This window comes from Equus przewalskii, chromosome 20, assembly GCF_037783145.1.
Source record: "Equus przewalskii isolate Varuska chromosome 20, EquPr2, whole genome shotgun sequence".
Lineage (NCBI taxonomy): Eukaryota > Metazoa > Chordata > Mammalia > Perissodactyla > Equidae > Equus > Equus przewalskii.
Genome location: NC_091850.1, coordinates 28,044,257 through 28,062,309, shown reverse-complemented (window position 1 = coordinate 28,062,309; position 18,053 = coordinate 28,044,257). Strand labels below are relative to the sequence as shown.

General features: G+C 35.7%; 1 protein-coding gene across 11 annotated transcripts in view; it reads right to left on the bottom strand.

Moving 5' to 3' along the window:
• CPLANE1 (ciliogenesis and planar polarity effector complex subunit 1) overlaps positions 1-18,053 on the bottom strand; it is a 114,841-nt gene that overhangs the window by 84,836 nt on the left and 11,952 nt on the right. For all 11 annotated transcript variants that reach the window (XR_011530396.1, XR_011530394.1, XR_011530395.1 and 8 more), the window contains exons 10-19: positions 17,531-17,780; positions 17,202-17,357; positions 16,270-17,039; positions 15,492-15,700; positions 15,212-15,292; positions 11,903-12,067; positions 8,306-8,479; positions 4,260-4,488; positions 3,013-3,152; positions 12-229 (exon numbers count right to left, since the gene is read on the bottom strand). Coding sequence is in view for 8 of the 11 variants with exons in the window: in XM_070586969.1 (XP_070443070.1) it covers positions 12-229; positions 3,013-3,152; positions 4,260-4,488; positions 8,306-8,479; positions 11,903-12,067; positions 15,212-15,292; positions 15,492-15,700; positions 16,270-17,039; positions 17,202-17,357; positions 17,531-17,780 (2,392 nt within the window). In the remaining 3 variants the exon portion in view is untranslated. The remainder of the gene's footprint in view (positions 1-11; positions 230-3,012; positions 3,153-4,259; positions 4,489-8,305; positions 8,480-11,902; positions 12,068-15,211; positions 15,293-15,491; positions 15,701-16,269; positions 17,040-17,201; positions 17,358-17,530; positions 17,781-18,053) is intronic.

The window sequence follows — 18,053 nt, the reverse complement described above, 5'->3', positions numbered from 1 at the left end:
ATGAAGCTTACTTCACTAAGAATAGCTGGCTGAGGACAATATAATGGAGGAGCTGGAAGATACAAGCCGATGGGCACCAAGCCCCACAGTCTCTTGCTGAAGTCCTTGGCAGAGTTTATCAGAAGCTGAAACGTCTCTGAAAGAATGTCTGCATCAGCCATAACTGCCGCTTTCAGTACTTCCTGTACGGAACCAAAGAGCATATTCGCGTCTTCCTCTTCAATGGGATCTATCAAATTCAAAATTAGGTAAAATAGTTAAAGTTTACATTATACGTATCCTATTTTGTAGGGTAAAATTTCATATCTGAAAAAGCTGATCATCAAAAATGAACACACTCAAGGCCGGCGCCACGGCGGAGTGGTTAAGTTTGCACACTCTGCTTTGGCGGCCTAGGGTTTCGCAGGTTCAAATCCTGGGCACAACATGGCACCGCTCATCAAGCCATGCTGAGGTGGCATCCCACATGCCACAACTGGAAGGACCCACAACTAAAAATACACAACTATGTACCAGGGGACTTTGGAGAAGAAGGAAAAATAAATCTTTAAAAAAAAAAAAATTAACATACTGGTTGACAGGCAAAACATCCAAACTTCTAAAGAGAAACTTATTAACTATTCTGTTACTTTAAGATTATAGGAATCACAGCATGAGACTTTTACAGAATTATACAAGACACTGTAATAAGAACTATATAATAAAAATATTCTTGGAATATAGTCCTGATTCAAAAATAATAATAGAATATTAAGGGAAAAAGGAATGTCAAGAAAGATACCAAAAAGTATACAACATTATGTGAAGGAAGTGGGAGAATAATTTTTTCTTTTTCTTAATAGTTCATCTTTTATAATAAAAGTTAACAAAAATGACATGATATAAAGCTAAAAACACAGAAAAATACAAAATAGTCAAACAGCATGGCTTGAATTATATCAATATCTATATATATGTGGACATGTCTCAGAAGGCAAAACGCAAGAAAATGCAGGTGGTAGAACTGGGGACTTAGGGATTTTTATATGAGGAAATATTTTAAGCATACTTTAAGGTACAAAAGATAATGTGAAAACACTCAAGTACTGACTTCACATCCTTGTCTGATAGTAACATTTTTGTATATACAATTTAGATTTTTTTTAAATAAAATGTTACAGATAGAGCTGAAAATTCCTTATGTGCCAATCATATTCCACTCCCTCTCTCCAGAGGTAGCCATTTGGTGTGGACATATCAGAACTCCCGTTAGATATATGTTGTGTCTTCCTATTCTATACTCTACAAAGCTTAACTTCACTTTCATATTTTCCAACTCTTTTCTTTATATCTATTTGTTATATATTTATTTTTATCTCTCTATATATTTTGTGTGTATATATAGAGAGTTTAAATTCATTTTCCAGTTCCCTAACCATCTGCTGAGTTTTTTGTTTTTAAATTGGTTTATTAAGGTATAATTTACACACACTAAAATGGATCCTTTTTAAATACAGAGTTCAATGAGTTTTGACAAATCTATACAGCCCTGTAAGAACAAACATTTCCATCACCCCCAAAAAGTTGTCTTATACTGCTTTCTTGTCAGTTCCCTTCTTACCCCCAGGCAGCCACTGATCTGTTTCCTGTCCCTATAGTGTTGCTTTTTAGAGAATGTCATATGAATAGAATCATACAGTACGTAACCTTTATTTCTGACTTCTTTCATCCAACATAATGGGTCTGTGATTCATCCACATTGTTGCATGTTATGAGTAGTTCGCTCCTCTTTATTATTTATTATTCCATTGTACAGATATATTGCAATATGTTTATCCACTCATAGGTTGATGAGTATTTGGGTTGTTTTAAGTTTTTGGCTATAATGAAAAAGCTGGTCTTTGCGTGGACCTTTGTTTTTATTTTTCTTGGGTAAATACCTATGAGTGCAATCCACTGAGTTTTTTATTTCCTCTTTGTTTCTGAGCCCTGGAAATTTCCCTTACTTTCTCTAAGTGTATATTTTAATATACAGTCTTGAAATGTATATTTTATCTAGAAACACATTTTATCTATGTATATATTGTGAGAGAGTCTTCAGATCATCTAAAACAACATACTTCCAGAACTGGAAGTTCACACTGGGAATTTTTCAGTCCATTATTTCAAAATCAACTTTCACGTAGTTACATTACCTTTTCATTTGTCTAAAACACAAATGAGAACTAGACAGAAAACTAACAAAGAAAAGTTTACAGTCATATTTCCAAGTATTATCAATTCATTCTAGAAAGAGAAATTATAATTAATAAGCTCTAGGAATCCAGAGTTAGAAGTCTTATTCCTTAATGGAGACAAGCACTAACAAAACCTCAAGGGTCCCAAAGTAGTTGCAGTTTTTATCATTAAATATATGACTTTCAATAACTGACCTCATTACTTTTCGTCTAAATTTCTCCATCTATAAACAGATAAATTTTATAGGGCTCCTGAGTAAATCTATATAATGCATTATATTATATTATTATATTATATTATTATATTACATTATTATATTACATTATATATTATATTATATATATTATATATATTGTATATTATGTTACATTATAATAATGATTATATTATTTTAAATTCCATAATACCACTTTGAACTTTTCAAATGAAATACAAAACCATCTCCAGGATTTATACACTAGGTGAGAGTTTAACATAATACTTCTAAGTACCCTTCCATTTCTGGGAGTCTATGATTCTCTGACTATAAAAGAAAATAGTCCAAATGCAGCAAAATTCAACTATTATAAAGGTATTTATGGAAAATCGGACTATCATTCAGTTATGGACCATCATGTTTTGAGCTGGTATCAGTTTTGAATGTTTCCATGCTTAACAATAAATAGCACTTCTCTTTTTGATAAGCTTATTTCAAAGTGTTAATGTATTTGTGGATATTTACATGCTTTAAAAAAATACCATAATGTTTATATTAATTAACCTGATACATGTGTCCGACCATATGTAGGAACACACCTGTAAATTGCTTGTATTTTGAGCACATTTCATTTTTTGCTTCCAGAGAGGCTGGCTGACCTAAAAAACACTGGAGTTTTTCCTGGAAAATCTGTGCTGGAGTCATATTTAAAGGTAGATTCAAATCCTTTTTCTTGGACCTGAAATCACATAAATTAAGAGAAATGAACCCAAATTTTGAAAAAAGGAAATATTCACACATCAAGAATTAACCATGAATTTTAAGAAACAATAAAATTCACTTTCTTATTCATCTTACATATAGAAAAGAAATATTCAAGGAAATATTATATTAAGGAGAGTATTAAGACTCTCCCCAATTATGGTACTAACATATCTCCCCCTCCATATTCCCACTGTTGCCTGTGTAATAGGTACTCTATCCCACCTGAACCACACCTGTTTTTTGCCACATGCCTTTGGTTGTGTTTGGAACGTTCTCCCTCCCGACAGTTACTCAATTTGTTAAGATCCTATCTTCCCTTCAATGCTCATCTCAAATTACATCTCCTATATAAAGTATGTCCTGTCCTTCCCCAACGTGATGTTACTGTTCTCCCCACTGAACCACTGGCACTTTTCTTACCAGACCGTGTAAATTACAATAGTGTTTTGTCTGATTTTCTCTGTTAAAGTATAAATGCCTTAAGCATTGAAACTATGTGGCATTTAAGTTTATATCCACTAAAATACCTGGCACAGAGCTTGGTACAGAGCAGTTACTGAATAAATAAATATATGTTGAATTGAAAAATATAAAAGACACAGCAATACCATAATATTGAGAAAAGTTAAAATACAAAGATTAGTTTGATGAGCTTAAAACTCAAATCCTATTCGGGGTAGACAAACTTTCCCACTGACTAGAAGCCCTTTGAGGGCAATTCTAACAAATAAATGTGCTAAAGAAACATTTTATCACAAATAAGTAAGCCACTGAGCTGTCCAACACAGTAGCCACTAGCTGCATGTAGCTATTTAAATTTAAATTAATTAAAGTCAGATTGAAAATTCAGTTCCTTGGTCTGAAAAGCCACATTTCAAGTGCTCAATACTTACATGTGGCTAGTAGCTCTCACATTGGACAGCACATATAGAACATTTCCATCACCAAAGAAAGTTTATTGGATAATGCTGAAATGAGGATTCCACAAAATGTGTAAATACCAGCAATGAGAGAGATACATGATACTTTAGATGATACTACTATACTATTTCTTAACTTAAGTTTGCCTAAAAATACAAACCTTGTGAAACTGCTATCATGTTTACAGAAGAGTTGGAAGGCCACACCAATTGAAACAGATGTCTTCCAGTCTCCAAGTTTATGTGCCAACCACACAGCCTCTGGGACCAGGCCACCAATAAATAATAATTCAAGGGCATATTCAACTGTCCATACATTAGAAAGATTCTGATCTCTAACAGCACTGGCCACCTTAGAGTGTTGTAGAGGAATAAGTCGAAGGGGCTGCTCTGTGAGTAAATTAAAGAAAATGGATACTACAATTACATATATCAGAACTCATGCCTCCTTACATGGGTACATTTCTCTCCTCAGTAAGTATTTTCTATACAAAACCATAAGGAAGATACATACAAAATGGGCTAAAATAATACTTAACAAATCTACAAGTTTTTCTTAAGCACTGAAGAATGTGCCTCAGTGGGTCATGAAGCAAATGTCAGCGTTCTTAAAAAACGACACAGAACAGAGTAGAAAGAGAAACAGAAGAGACAGTATCTGAGGGCATTACACGAAATAAAGGTAAATATATTTCAATAAAACTCTTGTGTCACATAATATAAACATACATATATACAGTCCTAAGTACTGGATCAGAGCATACAATTTATTAGTGTGGAGTGCTCTGAAATACATGTCTATTTCTCCTACCAGATCAGAGACTGCATTTTACCTGACTTTGCATTCCTCATAGTGTCATGCAATAAACAATTATTTCGAGGTAATAATCAAGAGTAGTAAGTGTTCAACATATTAGTGTTCATAAGAAAGTAGAAAAGTGTGATTTTCAATGATCCTGACTAAATGATAAGATTTCAATCTAGCCTGGGATTAAATAAAAAAGGTAACAACCTTCTCCCAGCCTCTGTACCTTTCCATAATTACAGTAACTTAAGCAACTGGAAAATACAATGCCAGGATTGTTATTTTTAAAAAAACACGTATTGCTAAGACTTTGACTCACTCCCTCAAAATAAAACTGGTAAATGGTATACACGGATTTCTGCTCCTTGAAATAAAATGATTATTTTCTCATGCGATCTACACAGGCTCTGTCCACACCAAGCACTAACATTTTAGCTCTCTGACAAACACAGCTGGATGGAAACAAAAAATTTAGTCAATCAAATTTAGTCAATTGAATGTTTGATTCTGCATAGGTAAAGAGCCTGGGTACTCACTAAATTTTTCCTATTTTTTTATTTAGTACGAGCAAGGCACTGTACTATTAAAAGAATCTGAGTGATTAAATTTTCTGAAAATTTTGCTGCTTTCACACAGCAAACATCACATCAAATAAGCAACTCAAATCCCCAATACATTCTGTCACTAGTTCTGACTGGAAAGATAAACAAGAAATGTATCCTAAGTCAAGCCTGCCAATATCATTTTTCATGATCCTAGGAAATTAAATAAATTAAGGGATATATACAAAGTTTCAGATATTTAAATTTTCAATAATCACATTCTCGAGCATAGAAGAGAATATAAAACCTTTTTCCTACCCTCTCCTCTCATTGGGAAGATATTTACAAAGGGAATAAAAAGTATGTGTGTCTGAGCTCTTATGAATATTTATGAATCTGTCCAGAAATAATTCACTAATTCTATCAGCTTTCTTCCTAGAATGTGACAAAGACGAGTCTTCCTTAGGTCTGCAAAGTGATCTGTAAAGATAAAGATCACAAACAAACAGCAAAAGTCCTATAAATATTGTAGGATAGGAAAGACAAGAAATTGAGACAAATTTTCTAAGTAGCAGAATTTCATTTTTTTTTCTTTTTTTAAGATTTTTCTAGAAACCACATGGAAGACTACCTACCTTCTTCAGTAAAATAATGTGGATTAAGGATACAACTTGCTGTCAGAAACATTACTATCAAAAATAGGGAACACAAGTATAAATACCTAGGTTGTGAGAAAAAAGTGAGCTTAAATATAAAACCACAGCAGTAATAAATAATGTCATATGTATAAGGAAATAATAATACATATCCAAGAGTCTTGGTCAGGAAAGCATAAGGGTGAGAGCAAGGAGCACAGGCTGTTCCCAGGGAGAAAAGGCAGAGAGCACTGGCTGAATCTGAGTTAGGACACGGTGGAGGGGGACAGGAGAGCGGGCAGATCCTGGAAGAAACTGAGCACCTGTTTCTCTGCTCACCCCAGCTCCCTAAAAGTCATAATCAAGTCAAGACCAACTCTTCTTCCCAAGGGAAGCAGGGACCTGCTAGAAAAGGGACCACTAGACAACTTGCCTTATGATCCTACCTCACACATGACTCTCTAGGGACCAGAACATCCTCAAGAACCCCAGGTAAGACTAGAGACTAGCACTCTTGTTGAAGCATCCAAGTGGGTGAGGACAGTCCTCAGCACCTACCTACCTCCTGAGACACTTATAGAACAGAAGAGTCTGAACACACAGCTCAAAGTCCACAGTTCCATGATGATCAAACGTGCTGATGACTTGTTGCTACGTCTATTAAACTTCTAATTACATTATATCTTATAGTACTCTAACCTATGTGTGCCTCGTACATATTTATCGGTTCATGTTATTTCCTGCTTAAAGCCCTCCAATAACTTCCCATTGCACTTAAAATAAAACTCAAGATTCCTTACAACGGCTTACATCATCTGGCCCCTGTCTGCGTCTGACTTCATCTCGCATCACTCTCCACCCCATCCTCTATGCTCTGGCCACACCAGTCTTTCAGTTTATCAAACACACTCCCTCACAGAGGTCTTTCCTAAATTTCCAATCTGATATAGCCACTCAGCACAATGCATTATTCTATTTCAATTCTCTGCATAACAATTATCACCATTTGATATATCTTGTTTATGTATTCATTTAATTTTCTGTCTCGATCTATTAGATGCCAACTCCATAAAAACACAGGTACTTTGGGACCAGCCCAGTGGTGCAGTGGTAAGTGCGCACGTTTCACTTTGGCGGCCCGGGGTTCACAGGTTCGGATCCCGGGTGCAGACGTGGCACCATGTGACAAGCCAAGCTGTGGTAGGTGTCCCACACATAAAGTAGAGGAAGATGGGCCTGGATGTTAGCTCAGGGCCAGTCTTCCTCTGCAAAAAGAGGATTGGCAGACGTTAGCTCAGGGCTAATCTTCGTCGAGAAAAAAACAAAAAACAGGTACTTTATCTGTTTTGTTCACGGCAGTTAGGATAAATCTGTTTCATAAGTCAAAAGAAAACAAAAAAAAATGCTATATGTGTTGTCATATTATTGATTTCATATGGTGTAAGCTAATATATTTCCAGCACCTAGAACACTGCCTGGCAGATAGCAGGCACTTAACAAAAATTAGTAGAGTGAATGAATTATCAGAGAAATCTGTGTACATGTTTATTTCCATGAGGGCAAGGCAGTTATCTAGCACAATTTAAGTACATTTTGACCCTATTAATGAAATGATTAAATAGAACAAAGTAAATGATTCAAATAAAAGTATAAAAGTAAATCATCCAAATAAAATTAAATTCTAAATTAGCACACTCAAAATATGTTAAATGTCCACATTTTTATATAAACAAAGGTGGCAGCCCTTTCACTTTAAAAATGAAACTTTGGGGCTGGTCCCATGGCCCAGTGATTAAGCTCGGTGCACTTTGCTTCAGGTTCCCAGGCACACACCTATACCACTCCTCAGTGGCCATGATGTGGCGGTGACCTATATACTAAATAGAGGAAGATTAGCACAGATATTATCTCAGGACAATCTTCCTCAAGCAAAAAGAAGATCAGCAATAGATGCTAGCTTAGGGCAAATCTTCCTCACAAAAAAAAAAAAGGAGACTTTATACATACCAATTTGTCCAAAATTTGTGATTAAAAAATCCATATTCAATAAAAACAAATCCAACAATTACCTTTCTCAGATTTTACACATTCACAAATAGTCACTGAACATCTCCTACGTGTCAGGCACTAAGCTAGAACAGTATTATTTCCATAGAATAATGATCACCGTATAATATGGTTTCAAACATTATATGCAAAAACAAGGTGAGAAAAAGGTATATTACCTGTTTTAATATGAAGAGGAGGAAGAACATTCACGTTGTGAGGCGGCAAAATGCAAAGCAGCTGATTGGCGAAATAGGCGGCCATGAAGCGAGCCATGGACTGGACAACCCTCACTGCCGCCTCAGGACGAGCGCCTGCAGTCACTCCAGACTCACAGTGAGACTTCTCAGGAACTAAGGGACACAGCAAGTGACCAAAGGAGATTCTGATCAAACCACCAAAAAGTAATAGCATTTGAGACCTCAACATTATACAAGAAGAAAATTATAATTAAAATCTTTTTCTGAGATGAGCACCCATGGCCTGCACAAGCTAATTTATAAAAGGTAGCTATAGTTCCTTAGTGCCAGTATCTTGTACAGGACTGTCTGTAAAGTAGGTCACTATTTTTCCTATTCTTTTCATCTGTTTTAGGTAAGTACACCAATCTTGTGTGTGAAGAGTCATCCCATGATCTGTGGCACACTAGGCACATAATAGAATCCAGAGTTTTTATAATGTATCATTCACAAGGTCCAAAATATAAGTAAATATTATTATGCAGGCTCATTTATAATCTATAAAATGTGAATGTATTAGTTTCCAGTGGCTACTGTAATCAATTACAAAAAACTTGGTGGCTTTAAACAATAAACATTTATTCTATCATGAAAAAAAAAAAAAGGTAGCTATAGTTCTTGAAGACAATAGGAAAAAAACAGTTAGCTCCTAATTATAAGAACATACACTTAGGAACTACATATGACTTGAAATTACTATTTTTTTAAAAAATGGAAGGATCTATGCAGAACAATCCAGCCATGATGGACTCACAAGCTTAGCATTTCATTATTTTCCCTTCTTCCTGCCCTTTCCAATTCTTCTTCTTTGATGAAAGGAGGCAGGGTTTGCTACAAAGATAATCTAAAAAGCACCAGGACAGTGATTCTTAATGCTTCTTTCTGTACCATTAGGTCTGGGGATTATGATATACTCCCATTAGTAAGAGCAGCTCACTACTACAAGATTCTTTTGGGAGATAGGGACAAAAGGAATGTGTGGGGTGGAGGGAGAAGGCTAGTGGTGGGGAATTACATCAGGATTTGTGGATTGATTCTGATATAAACTGGCAAGAGCAAAACATGTGTCATCCCTATTTGAGAACCAAAACTTAGTAATATAAGCTGGCATACAGAAATCTGAAAATAAAGAGTTAAATACTATTAAATATAAATACTAATTAACATTAATTTTTGTGAAGTATATGGCCCCAACAATAGCAAAGTTATTTTCCTTTCCAAAAGTCATCTGATATTCACAAGAAGATTAAATTCTATACGTGTATCGACATTTCTATCTTGTCACTGTATACCCCAGCATCTACCATTCCTCTTTTCATATAGTAGGCACTCAAGAGTATTGTTAATAAACTTTTTTTTATATAAAGGGGATCTTGAGAAAATTTTATTAGCCTTCAAGCAATATTCTTCATTTGGTCACTGTAAGTTTGGAAAAATCATACTACTTCTTCCCAATTAAGTTAAAAATACACGGGTAAGAATTTTTTTCTCCTGGTAAAACTTACTGTAGGAATTATATAAAGGTAAGATTTCCAGTAAGCTTAAACATCCAAAACTCAGGAATAAGCCCTTTAAACAGGGAGCAATCTGATTCTAAAAGACATGATCACAGAGTAAAATAGTAACAACTCAGAAGTCAAAAAATTTGAAAGGGTAATTCTGTACATGGCACAGTGATGATGCTAATAACGGCGCCTTATGCAATAAAATTAAATTATAACTATATAGAATGATTTAATAAGTACGCAGGAAAGACAGAACATAGTGGGCCTGCTTATAAGGTTGGAAGGCTTGCTTATAAGGTTGACCCTTGGCCAGCATCTGGGAACTTGGATTCTGGGAGGATCTCCACTACCTTATCTGATGAGAGTGGCTCGCTGGACCTAACTGTACAAACAAAGTGGTCTATGCTGAACACCTGCTTTCCTTCTGAGTGTGTGGAATTTTGGTATGGGCTACGCAGAGGGGGCCTAAGTGACCAGTCCCAAGTTAAAAGCCCTGTGCACTGATTCTCTAATGAGCTTTCCTGGGAGACAGCTCACATGTGTTGTCACAACCTGTTGCTGCAGGAATGAAGCGTGTCCTGTGTGACTCCACTGGGACAGGATCCTGAGAGGCTTGTCCCTGGTTTCCTGCAGACTTCACCCCGTGCACCTTTTCCCTTTGCTGATTTTGCTTTGTATCCTTTCGTTGCAATAAATCACAGCCCCGAGTACAACTATATGCTGAGTCCTGTGAGTGCTCCCTGTGAAGTCTTGGGGACCCCTGACCCAATACGCTTCATATACTCTAAACAATCGTCATTAAAAATTAAAACAAATACATTACTACAGGTTCAACTTATCTTGAGAGTTAAATCATGTAATGACAATACTGCTGAAAAAAATGAATATCTAATCAGTTAAAAAGTCACAGATAAAAGTCTTTCACTAGCTAGCTAGCAGAACTTTCTGGAGGGAAATTTGACACAAGCATCAAAAGTCTTAAAACAGTGGATTCTCTTGGATCCAGTAACCTTGTTTCTAGAAATTTATCCTAAAGAAATTATTAGTAGCACTTACAAAAATTTATGTACACTGCAGCATTGTTTAAAACAGTAAATAGGTGGCAACAACCTAAAATGTGCAATAATGGGGAAAACGTTTAATAGGTTTTCAAAAGAGAATATCATTTACATCGGAAAATATTCATCATAATATTAAACTTTAAAAGATTACAAAACAGAATATATAGCTCTAGTAAGATACACATAGAAACATAAATACATGTTAGATTTATAAGTGATTTTTTTCTTCTTTGTACTTTTTCATATTTTCAAAATTGTCTAAAATGAACATGTATTACTTCCATAATGTGCACAAAAAGCCAAAAAAACAAAAATCACAAAGAGTAAGCAATCTTTGTTGCTACAAAGAGTAAGTAACAGTGGTTGAAATTAAAAAATTCAGTTGGAATGGACTCCATTTAGAAAGTTCTGATATATTGGGCCTTTCAGACACATTCATAAGCATAGTATAGATCTAATGGTCTACCACTCTACAACCGTTATAAATATATTATGTGTTCGTTCATATGTATCGTTCACTCTGGTTATTGCTTAATTTCAATATACCTCTTTTAAAAAGGGCAATCCAGATACTGTGCAGCCTCTTAGATTTTTTAAAAGACTCAAAATACTTCAGAAATTTATTTTCATCACTTCGCTAAACCATCTTAAGCAACAGTTAAAGAAAATATAAATATACTAAGGAAAAATACTTGGTATCTGATATTGTGTCTAACAAATATGACTGAGAAAACAATTGCATCAGTTCACAGGCAATCACTGCTAAGCCCTAGGGATCCAAAGACAGAAAAAAAAAAGCAAACAAAAACTAGGGACTTGCTAGTGAGAAGCTGACAGTCCAAAATTCACCGTAACATAACTTGGTCACCATAGGAGGCAGAGCAACTAGCTTTCATGTATAAGCGATTTCATATCTAAGCCTATACACGCAAATTAATAAGATTAAACATACTAATTTTTGAAAAGCATACCTGAACAATCTTCATTTTCTTTTACAGGTAGGTACGACCACCTCAGTATTTCTCTTACTAGTTGATCACACAATCCTTGAGCATCATTTAAATTATAGCTATAAAGGTAGCAGTATAAAAGAGAAAGATAATAGCGTATCTGAAGAAAACATGTCCTTCTTCCTCCTTAAACGGGAAAGAATTAAGCTTACATTAAAAATATGGTAGCAAGGCAACGTTCTTAATCTGGGTGCTAGGTAGACAGGAGTGTTCAGTTTATGAAAATTCATCAAGCTGTACACTCATATTATGTGAACTTTTCAGTAACTGTTTTATACTTCAATAAAAGATATTTTTAAAAAGAAGTTAGCAATAAGTTTTTTCATTTTTAAGTTCTGAACAATTTTCTTTTTTTTCTCAGGCCCTAGGATGACTAAGATTTTATCCAAAGAGAGCTACAAATCCTTATCATCTTAGCTCTAAGGTTCACTAATGACATTTATCCCAATTACATATGGTATGAAATAGAAAGGAAACTGCTAAAAAAAAAAAAAAAAAAAAAAACCCCAAGAAACCAAACCACATATCAAACAGACAGTCAAAGAGAATTTCCAAAGGAGAAGAAACTATCCAATAAGACAGGAGCCCCTGACCATTGCCTTCGAATATCTGAAGGGTGTTTAGGACTGACACTGCTGGTTGCCTGCCCCTTATCCATTCTTCCTATGTATAAGAATTCCAATTTTATTTGGGGTTACAATGCACCCAGATCACAACTTCCCGTTAGGTGTGGCCATGTGAAAACGTGACTAAGTTCTGAACCAAGAGATAATATTGTGTAGAACTTCCAGAAAAGCTGCTTAAAGAGAGGTAACTCAGCTAGGAGGTGTACCCTTGCTTGCCCTTCCTGCCTTCCTCCTTTCTGCTGCCTAGAATATGGATGTTATGGCTGGAGCTCCAGCACCCATACTCATGTAATGGCCTTAAGATTGGAAGCAATGCACTAAGGATAACGGAGTAGAAAAACTAAAGGAGCGTGGATTCTTGATGAGAAATATCAAATCAGTCCCAGACTGTCAACCTCTGGTCTCCTTTCCTAAGAAGGAGAAATAAACTTCTTTCCTGTTGAAGTCACTGTTACTTTCAGACTACATTACTAGAAGCCATTCCTAATGGATACTGTTGGAAATGAAATTAAATCGAAAGGTCCGCAATGGAACTCATTACGAAAATTTTTCTCCAGCAGAATCTCTCATCTGCTTGAATGCCACTCTTCTTCACCTAGTTGGACAATCCTTAAATATGAGAACTAATTTAGTAGACTTCCTTCTCCAAATCTATTCAGTCATAAGTCCAACTGATTAAACCTATTAAACATCTGTCAAACATGACTTCTGTTCTCCAGTACTCTTGACATTGCTTTGGTTCAGGACCTCCTCAACTAATTTTCTCGCTTCTGAGTAAAACCCACATCTCTACACCACACTCCTACAAATGACCCTCCACACTGTACCAAAGTGATCTTTCCAAATGGCCTATATTTATTTCAAAAGTTCTCTTTCCTACATAAAACATCTTAACTGATCGCACTGTCTTCAGGATAAAATCTTAATCCCTTGGCACTACAGACAGTTCGTTCCTTTATCACGTGTTCTCTCTCTACCTTTCACCTTAGCTCTCACCACCCTACCTCCAACATTACATATGTATATCATATAATGTAGCCCTATTAAACTACTTGCAGTTTATGAAATTGTCATGGTTTCTCATGCCTTTTGCTTTTGGAATGCCATATCCTCTGCTAAACCATTCTCACTACTTTAACTGGGCAATTTCTACTCAGTTTAAATGTCAACTCCTCCAGGTTTTCCCCAGACTAATTCTTGCACTCCGGCCTCAGATTGTGTGAAGAGTTCTTCTGTATTTCCCCAGCACCATTCATACAACATAACAAGAAAAGTGCTGGCTGTTTATGTAATATCTCCTTCAGACTGTGGGCAACTGATAAAGTTGTTGACTTCAGTTATTCCTAGTGCCTAATACAGTACTAAGCACATAGCAGTCCCCCAATAAATACTGGTTAAGTAGGTGAATGAAAGAAACATACAAAGCCAGAGCAGTCAGAAAATAAATTTAACTGTCCAAATCTGACCATGTAGTATTTGCAGTCAGGGCTATCTCCAAGGTCACCAGCTGAGAACACCTGTCAGCTTAGCCACACCCTCACCCCTATATCATAAAAGCTATCACCAGTTTCTAGAATCTACACCGTATATTCTCATCAAAAACTCCATGTAGCCCATACTTGACCCAACAATAAGACTAGCTCACAGGAAATTCTTAAAGTTGAATTACTTAAGGGCAGAGAGCCTTAGCTCCATGTTTCTCTAAGTATGCAAGAAGGGAGTAAAATATCTGGCCCATAGGTTCTCATTTAGATACTTGCAGTTCCCTTAAAGAACAAAAAAAATCTAAAACATTATTTTATTTAGGATCTAAATCTCATTTTTTCCCTCATCAACAATCAATCATAGGTTCCACGACTAATCAAAAAAAGGACAGAAGGAGCTTTATCTACAGATAACAGAAAAAGTCTTGGGGCGACAAATTCCAAGACTAAGAATAATTTTAGGGGCCGGCCCGGTGGCACAGTGGTTAAGTGCACATGTTGCGCTTAGGCGGCCCAGGGTTCACCAGTTCAGATCCCAGGTGTGGACATGGCACTGCTTGGCAGGCCATGCTGTGGTAGGCGTCCTACATATAAACTAGAGGAAGATGGGCACAGTGTTAGCTCAGGGCCAGTCTTCCTGAGCAAAAAGAGGAGGATTGGCAACAGTTAGCTCAGGGCTAATCTTCCTAAAAAAGAATAATTTTAAATAAGTATTTCTGACAAGCATGGTACCTAATGACAGTCAAGGTGCTCAAATATGTATTCCATCTGAGCATTAAGAAATTGTGAGCAAGCCAACCCTGATGGCCTAGTGGTTAAAGTTTGCCACAGCCTGCTTTGGTGGCCCAGGTTCGGTTCCTAGGCATGGAAACACAGCACTCATCTGTCTGTAGCCATGCTGTGGTGGCAGTTCACATAGAAGAACTAGAAGGACCTACAACTAGAATATACAGCTATGTACTGGGGCTTGGGGGAGGGGAAAAATAAAGAGAAAGGAAGATTCGCCACAGATGTCAGCTCAGGGCAAATCTTTCCCAGAAAAAAAAAAAAAAAAAAATTGTGAGCACTCAGAAATCCGGAATCATTTTTAAGCTCTATAGCATGCTAAAATATGTTCCTACCAATATTACGGCAAATATTATTTTTTAACACTCCTTTACCTTTCTCTTGGGTTTCCTGAAGAGCTTTCTTCCACAGCTGAACAGACTTTTCATATGATCCTAAAAGGAAACACTCTTCACCTACAAAGTTTTTAACCAACAATCAGTCATGGTGAAGTACATTATTTTATAAAAATTTATTTTGTTTTAAAATTCAGTGGAGACAGCTCAGCCAGAAATTATTTTGAAAAATAAATAACTGCAACCAATTAATAAAATCAAAGCCCAGTTAACTGTATTGCTTATTCATGGAGGTAGAAATCGTTTATAAGCTACTGACCATTGATAGGTTTAAGTTCTAAGGTTCGGTTCACGCAAACTCCAGCCTCCTGTAAGTTAGACTGTATGTGACATAACAGGCTCTTGACAGCAGAAGCTTCATGGGTCATCTTTTCATTGAACGGTCTGTCATCTTCAGGAACTCTTCGACTTAATTGTGTTTGATACCATAAAGTTTTTTTGTACAATATTCTCCAGAGAGCAATCAATCTGCACATAAAATTCAGTAATCAAATTTCAGACTAGGGATAAAAATGAGTATAGCCTCCTACTTAGCCTTATTTTTTTCTTGCTGGGATTCTTCAGGGATGTAATAACATATATACAAACCGATCAGTTTTAATACAGCACAAAGTCCACTGATGAAAAAAATGCATAATATATTTTAAGTATCTTCATGAATGCTTTATGTGCCCATGGTCATTTCTCTATAGCACTTCCCTAAACCAAAGTCTTTCAACAGTATTATAGTTGCCCAAGACTAATAACATATGTGCTGAATAACATCACCATAAATCCTAAAATATTTTTAAATAACATAAAATTTATAATGCTGAGTGCTAATGGATACAGGGCTTCTTTTGGGGGTAATAAAAATATTCTCGAATTAGCGCTCATACTTCTACAACCTTGTGACTATACTAAAAATCACTGAATTGTTAACTTTAAAATGGTGAATTTTACAGTACGGGAATTATATCTGAATTTTTTAAAAAGGAAAAAATCTAAAATGCTGAGGGATCAGCATTATATAAAGTATATATATAAAGAAATTATACCTGTGACCTGGCTGTTGAACAAGATTTACTACTTGAGGACAAATCTTGAAAGCTGAGTTCCAAGACCAGTTTCCGCGAGAACCACTATCTTGAAACATCTGAAACACGGGTACCACAAATGAGTCTTGATTTGCTGTTCTACTTCCATCAGTTAATGCTGAAGTAATTTCAGGTTGAAGATTGTATGTGTCATTTAGATTATCAGCTACCATTCTGAGTAAATGAAAACAGGCTAAAAGCTTCTCTGAGAATAACTGACCCTGTTGTTGCTGAGTCAACAAAAGCTTGATAGTATTTGAGGTCAGCTTTACCAAATGTCCCACATCTTGTTTGTATCTCATATCCCAATACTGGATTGATAAACACTGATGAAAAAGTTCAAAGATACAAAGTATCCATGCGTTATGTCTTGGGCTCTTGTTTAAAAAAAGACCAAGTGTGGGGAAAGGACATTTTATAAATTGAAGAATGTAGAAAAAATGAGTGATACAAACTACTGTATAATTTAACATTAAATTTTTTTCTGTCACATTTTTTGAAATGCCAATAGCCCATGCCGCAAGGAGATTTTTCTGGACAGACTGCAGTTCTGCAATGGTTCTGTCTGTCTCCTCATTGTTACCCTTTGCATGTATCGTATCAAACATAGATGCAAATTCCAATCTTCCCTCCTTGGCACTACTAAACAATGGATCATTTTCCTGGCTCCAAAAAGAGAGTAAGTTGTTTGGAAAGTGTTTGCCTTCATCAGTTTCTTCCTCTTCAAAATCCTAAAACAAAAGTAAAAAAATTATACTTAATACCTTACAAATAGAATCACTTTGGTGTTCTCAAATTTCTCTTCCCTTAAACAAGAGAAAAACAAAACGTGTTTCTTGGAAAAAACTCAATACATAATCCTTCAACGTAAATAAAACACTGCTCCTAAGTACCTGCAAATCTGCTGTTTTTTCATCTAACTTCATTGTTTCTTCCGCTTGCAAGAATCTGGGGAGAGTAGAATCAGCTGAACTTTCATTTCCTTGGTGTTTTAACAGGCTAGACCTTAGGGAATCCAGTGATCGCAAGTTTAGTCCTTTGCCTTTTGGCTGTAGAAGACAAAAAATTTCCAAAAGCAAAGTTTTATCCATAATTCTATTACAAGCAATTAAAAATTCTATAGACAACTGTATACAATCCAAAGACATTACTGTCAGTATAGTTTTAAATCTGCAAAGACTAAGAAGCCGACTTTTACTAATGATACCAAAAAGCACTATACCTTAGACATCACCACACTTTGGTACGTTTTCTCAAGTCTCTCAGTTGAGTCAAGTAGAAGGGATCTCATGAGCACTGATGGAGACAGGTTACCGAGAAATCGAAGGGTTGTGACCATGTATCCATCAGAAATAATGAGGTAGGGTAACCGTGAGTGTGCTTTTACAGAAAATCTCTGTCTCATAGGGTCACTATCAGACGCTGATGAATCTACAGAATTATTTGAATCTTGAAAAGTAAACTGCTGTGGTCTAGCAAACAAACATCAAAATTCAAGAATTACTAAGAGAAAAATCTTAAAGGAAACAACCATATTATTCCAAAGAAAAAGCAAAACAACAATTAAGTTACAGAATGATGAAAAAAGTAAGCAAACTAAACACAAAAATATTAATGTGCATATACCTGTAAGGAAAACATAAGTGATTAAATAATGTATATGTTAATTTTTTAAAATTTTTCCTGAATTGTGGCATTTATTCTATTTTGTTTTTTAATCTGGTTTTATACAAATTATTTTAGAA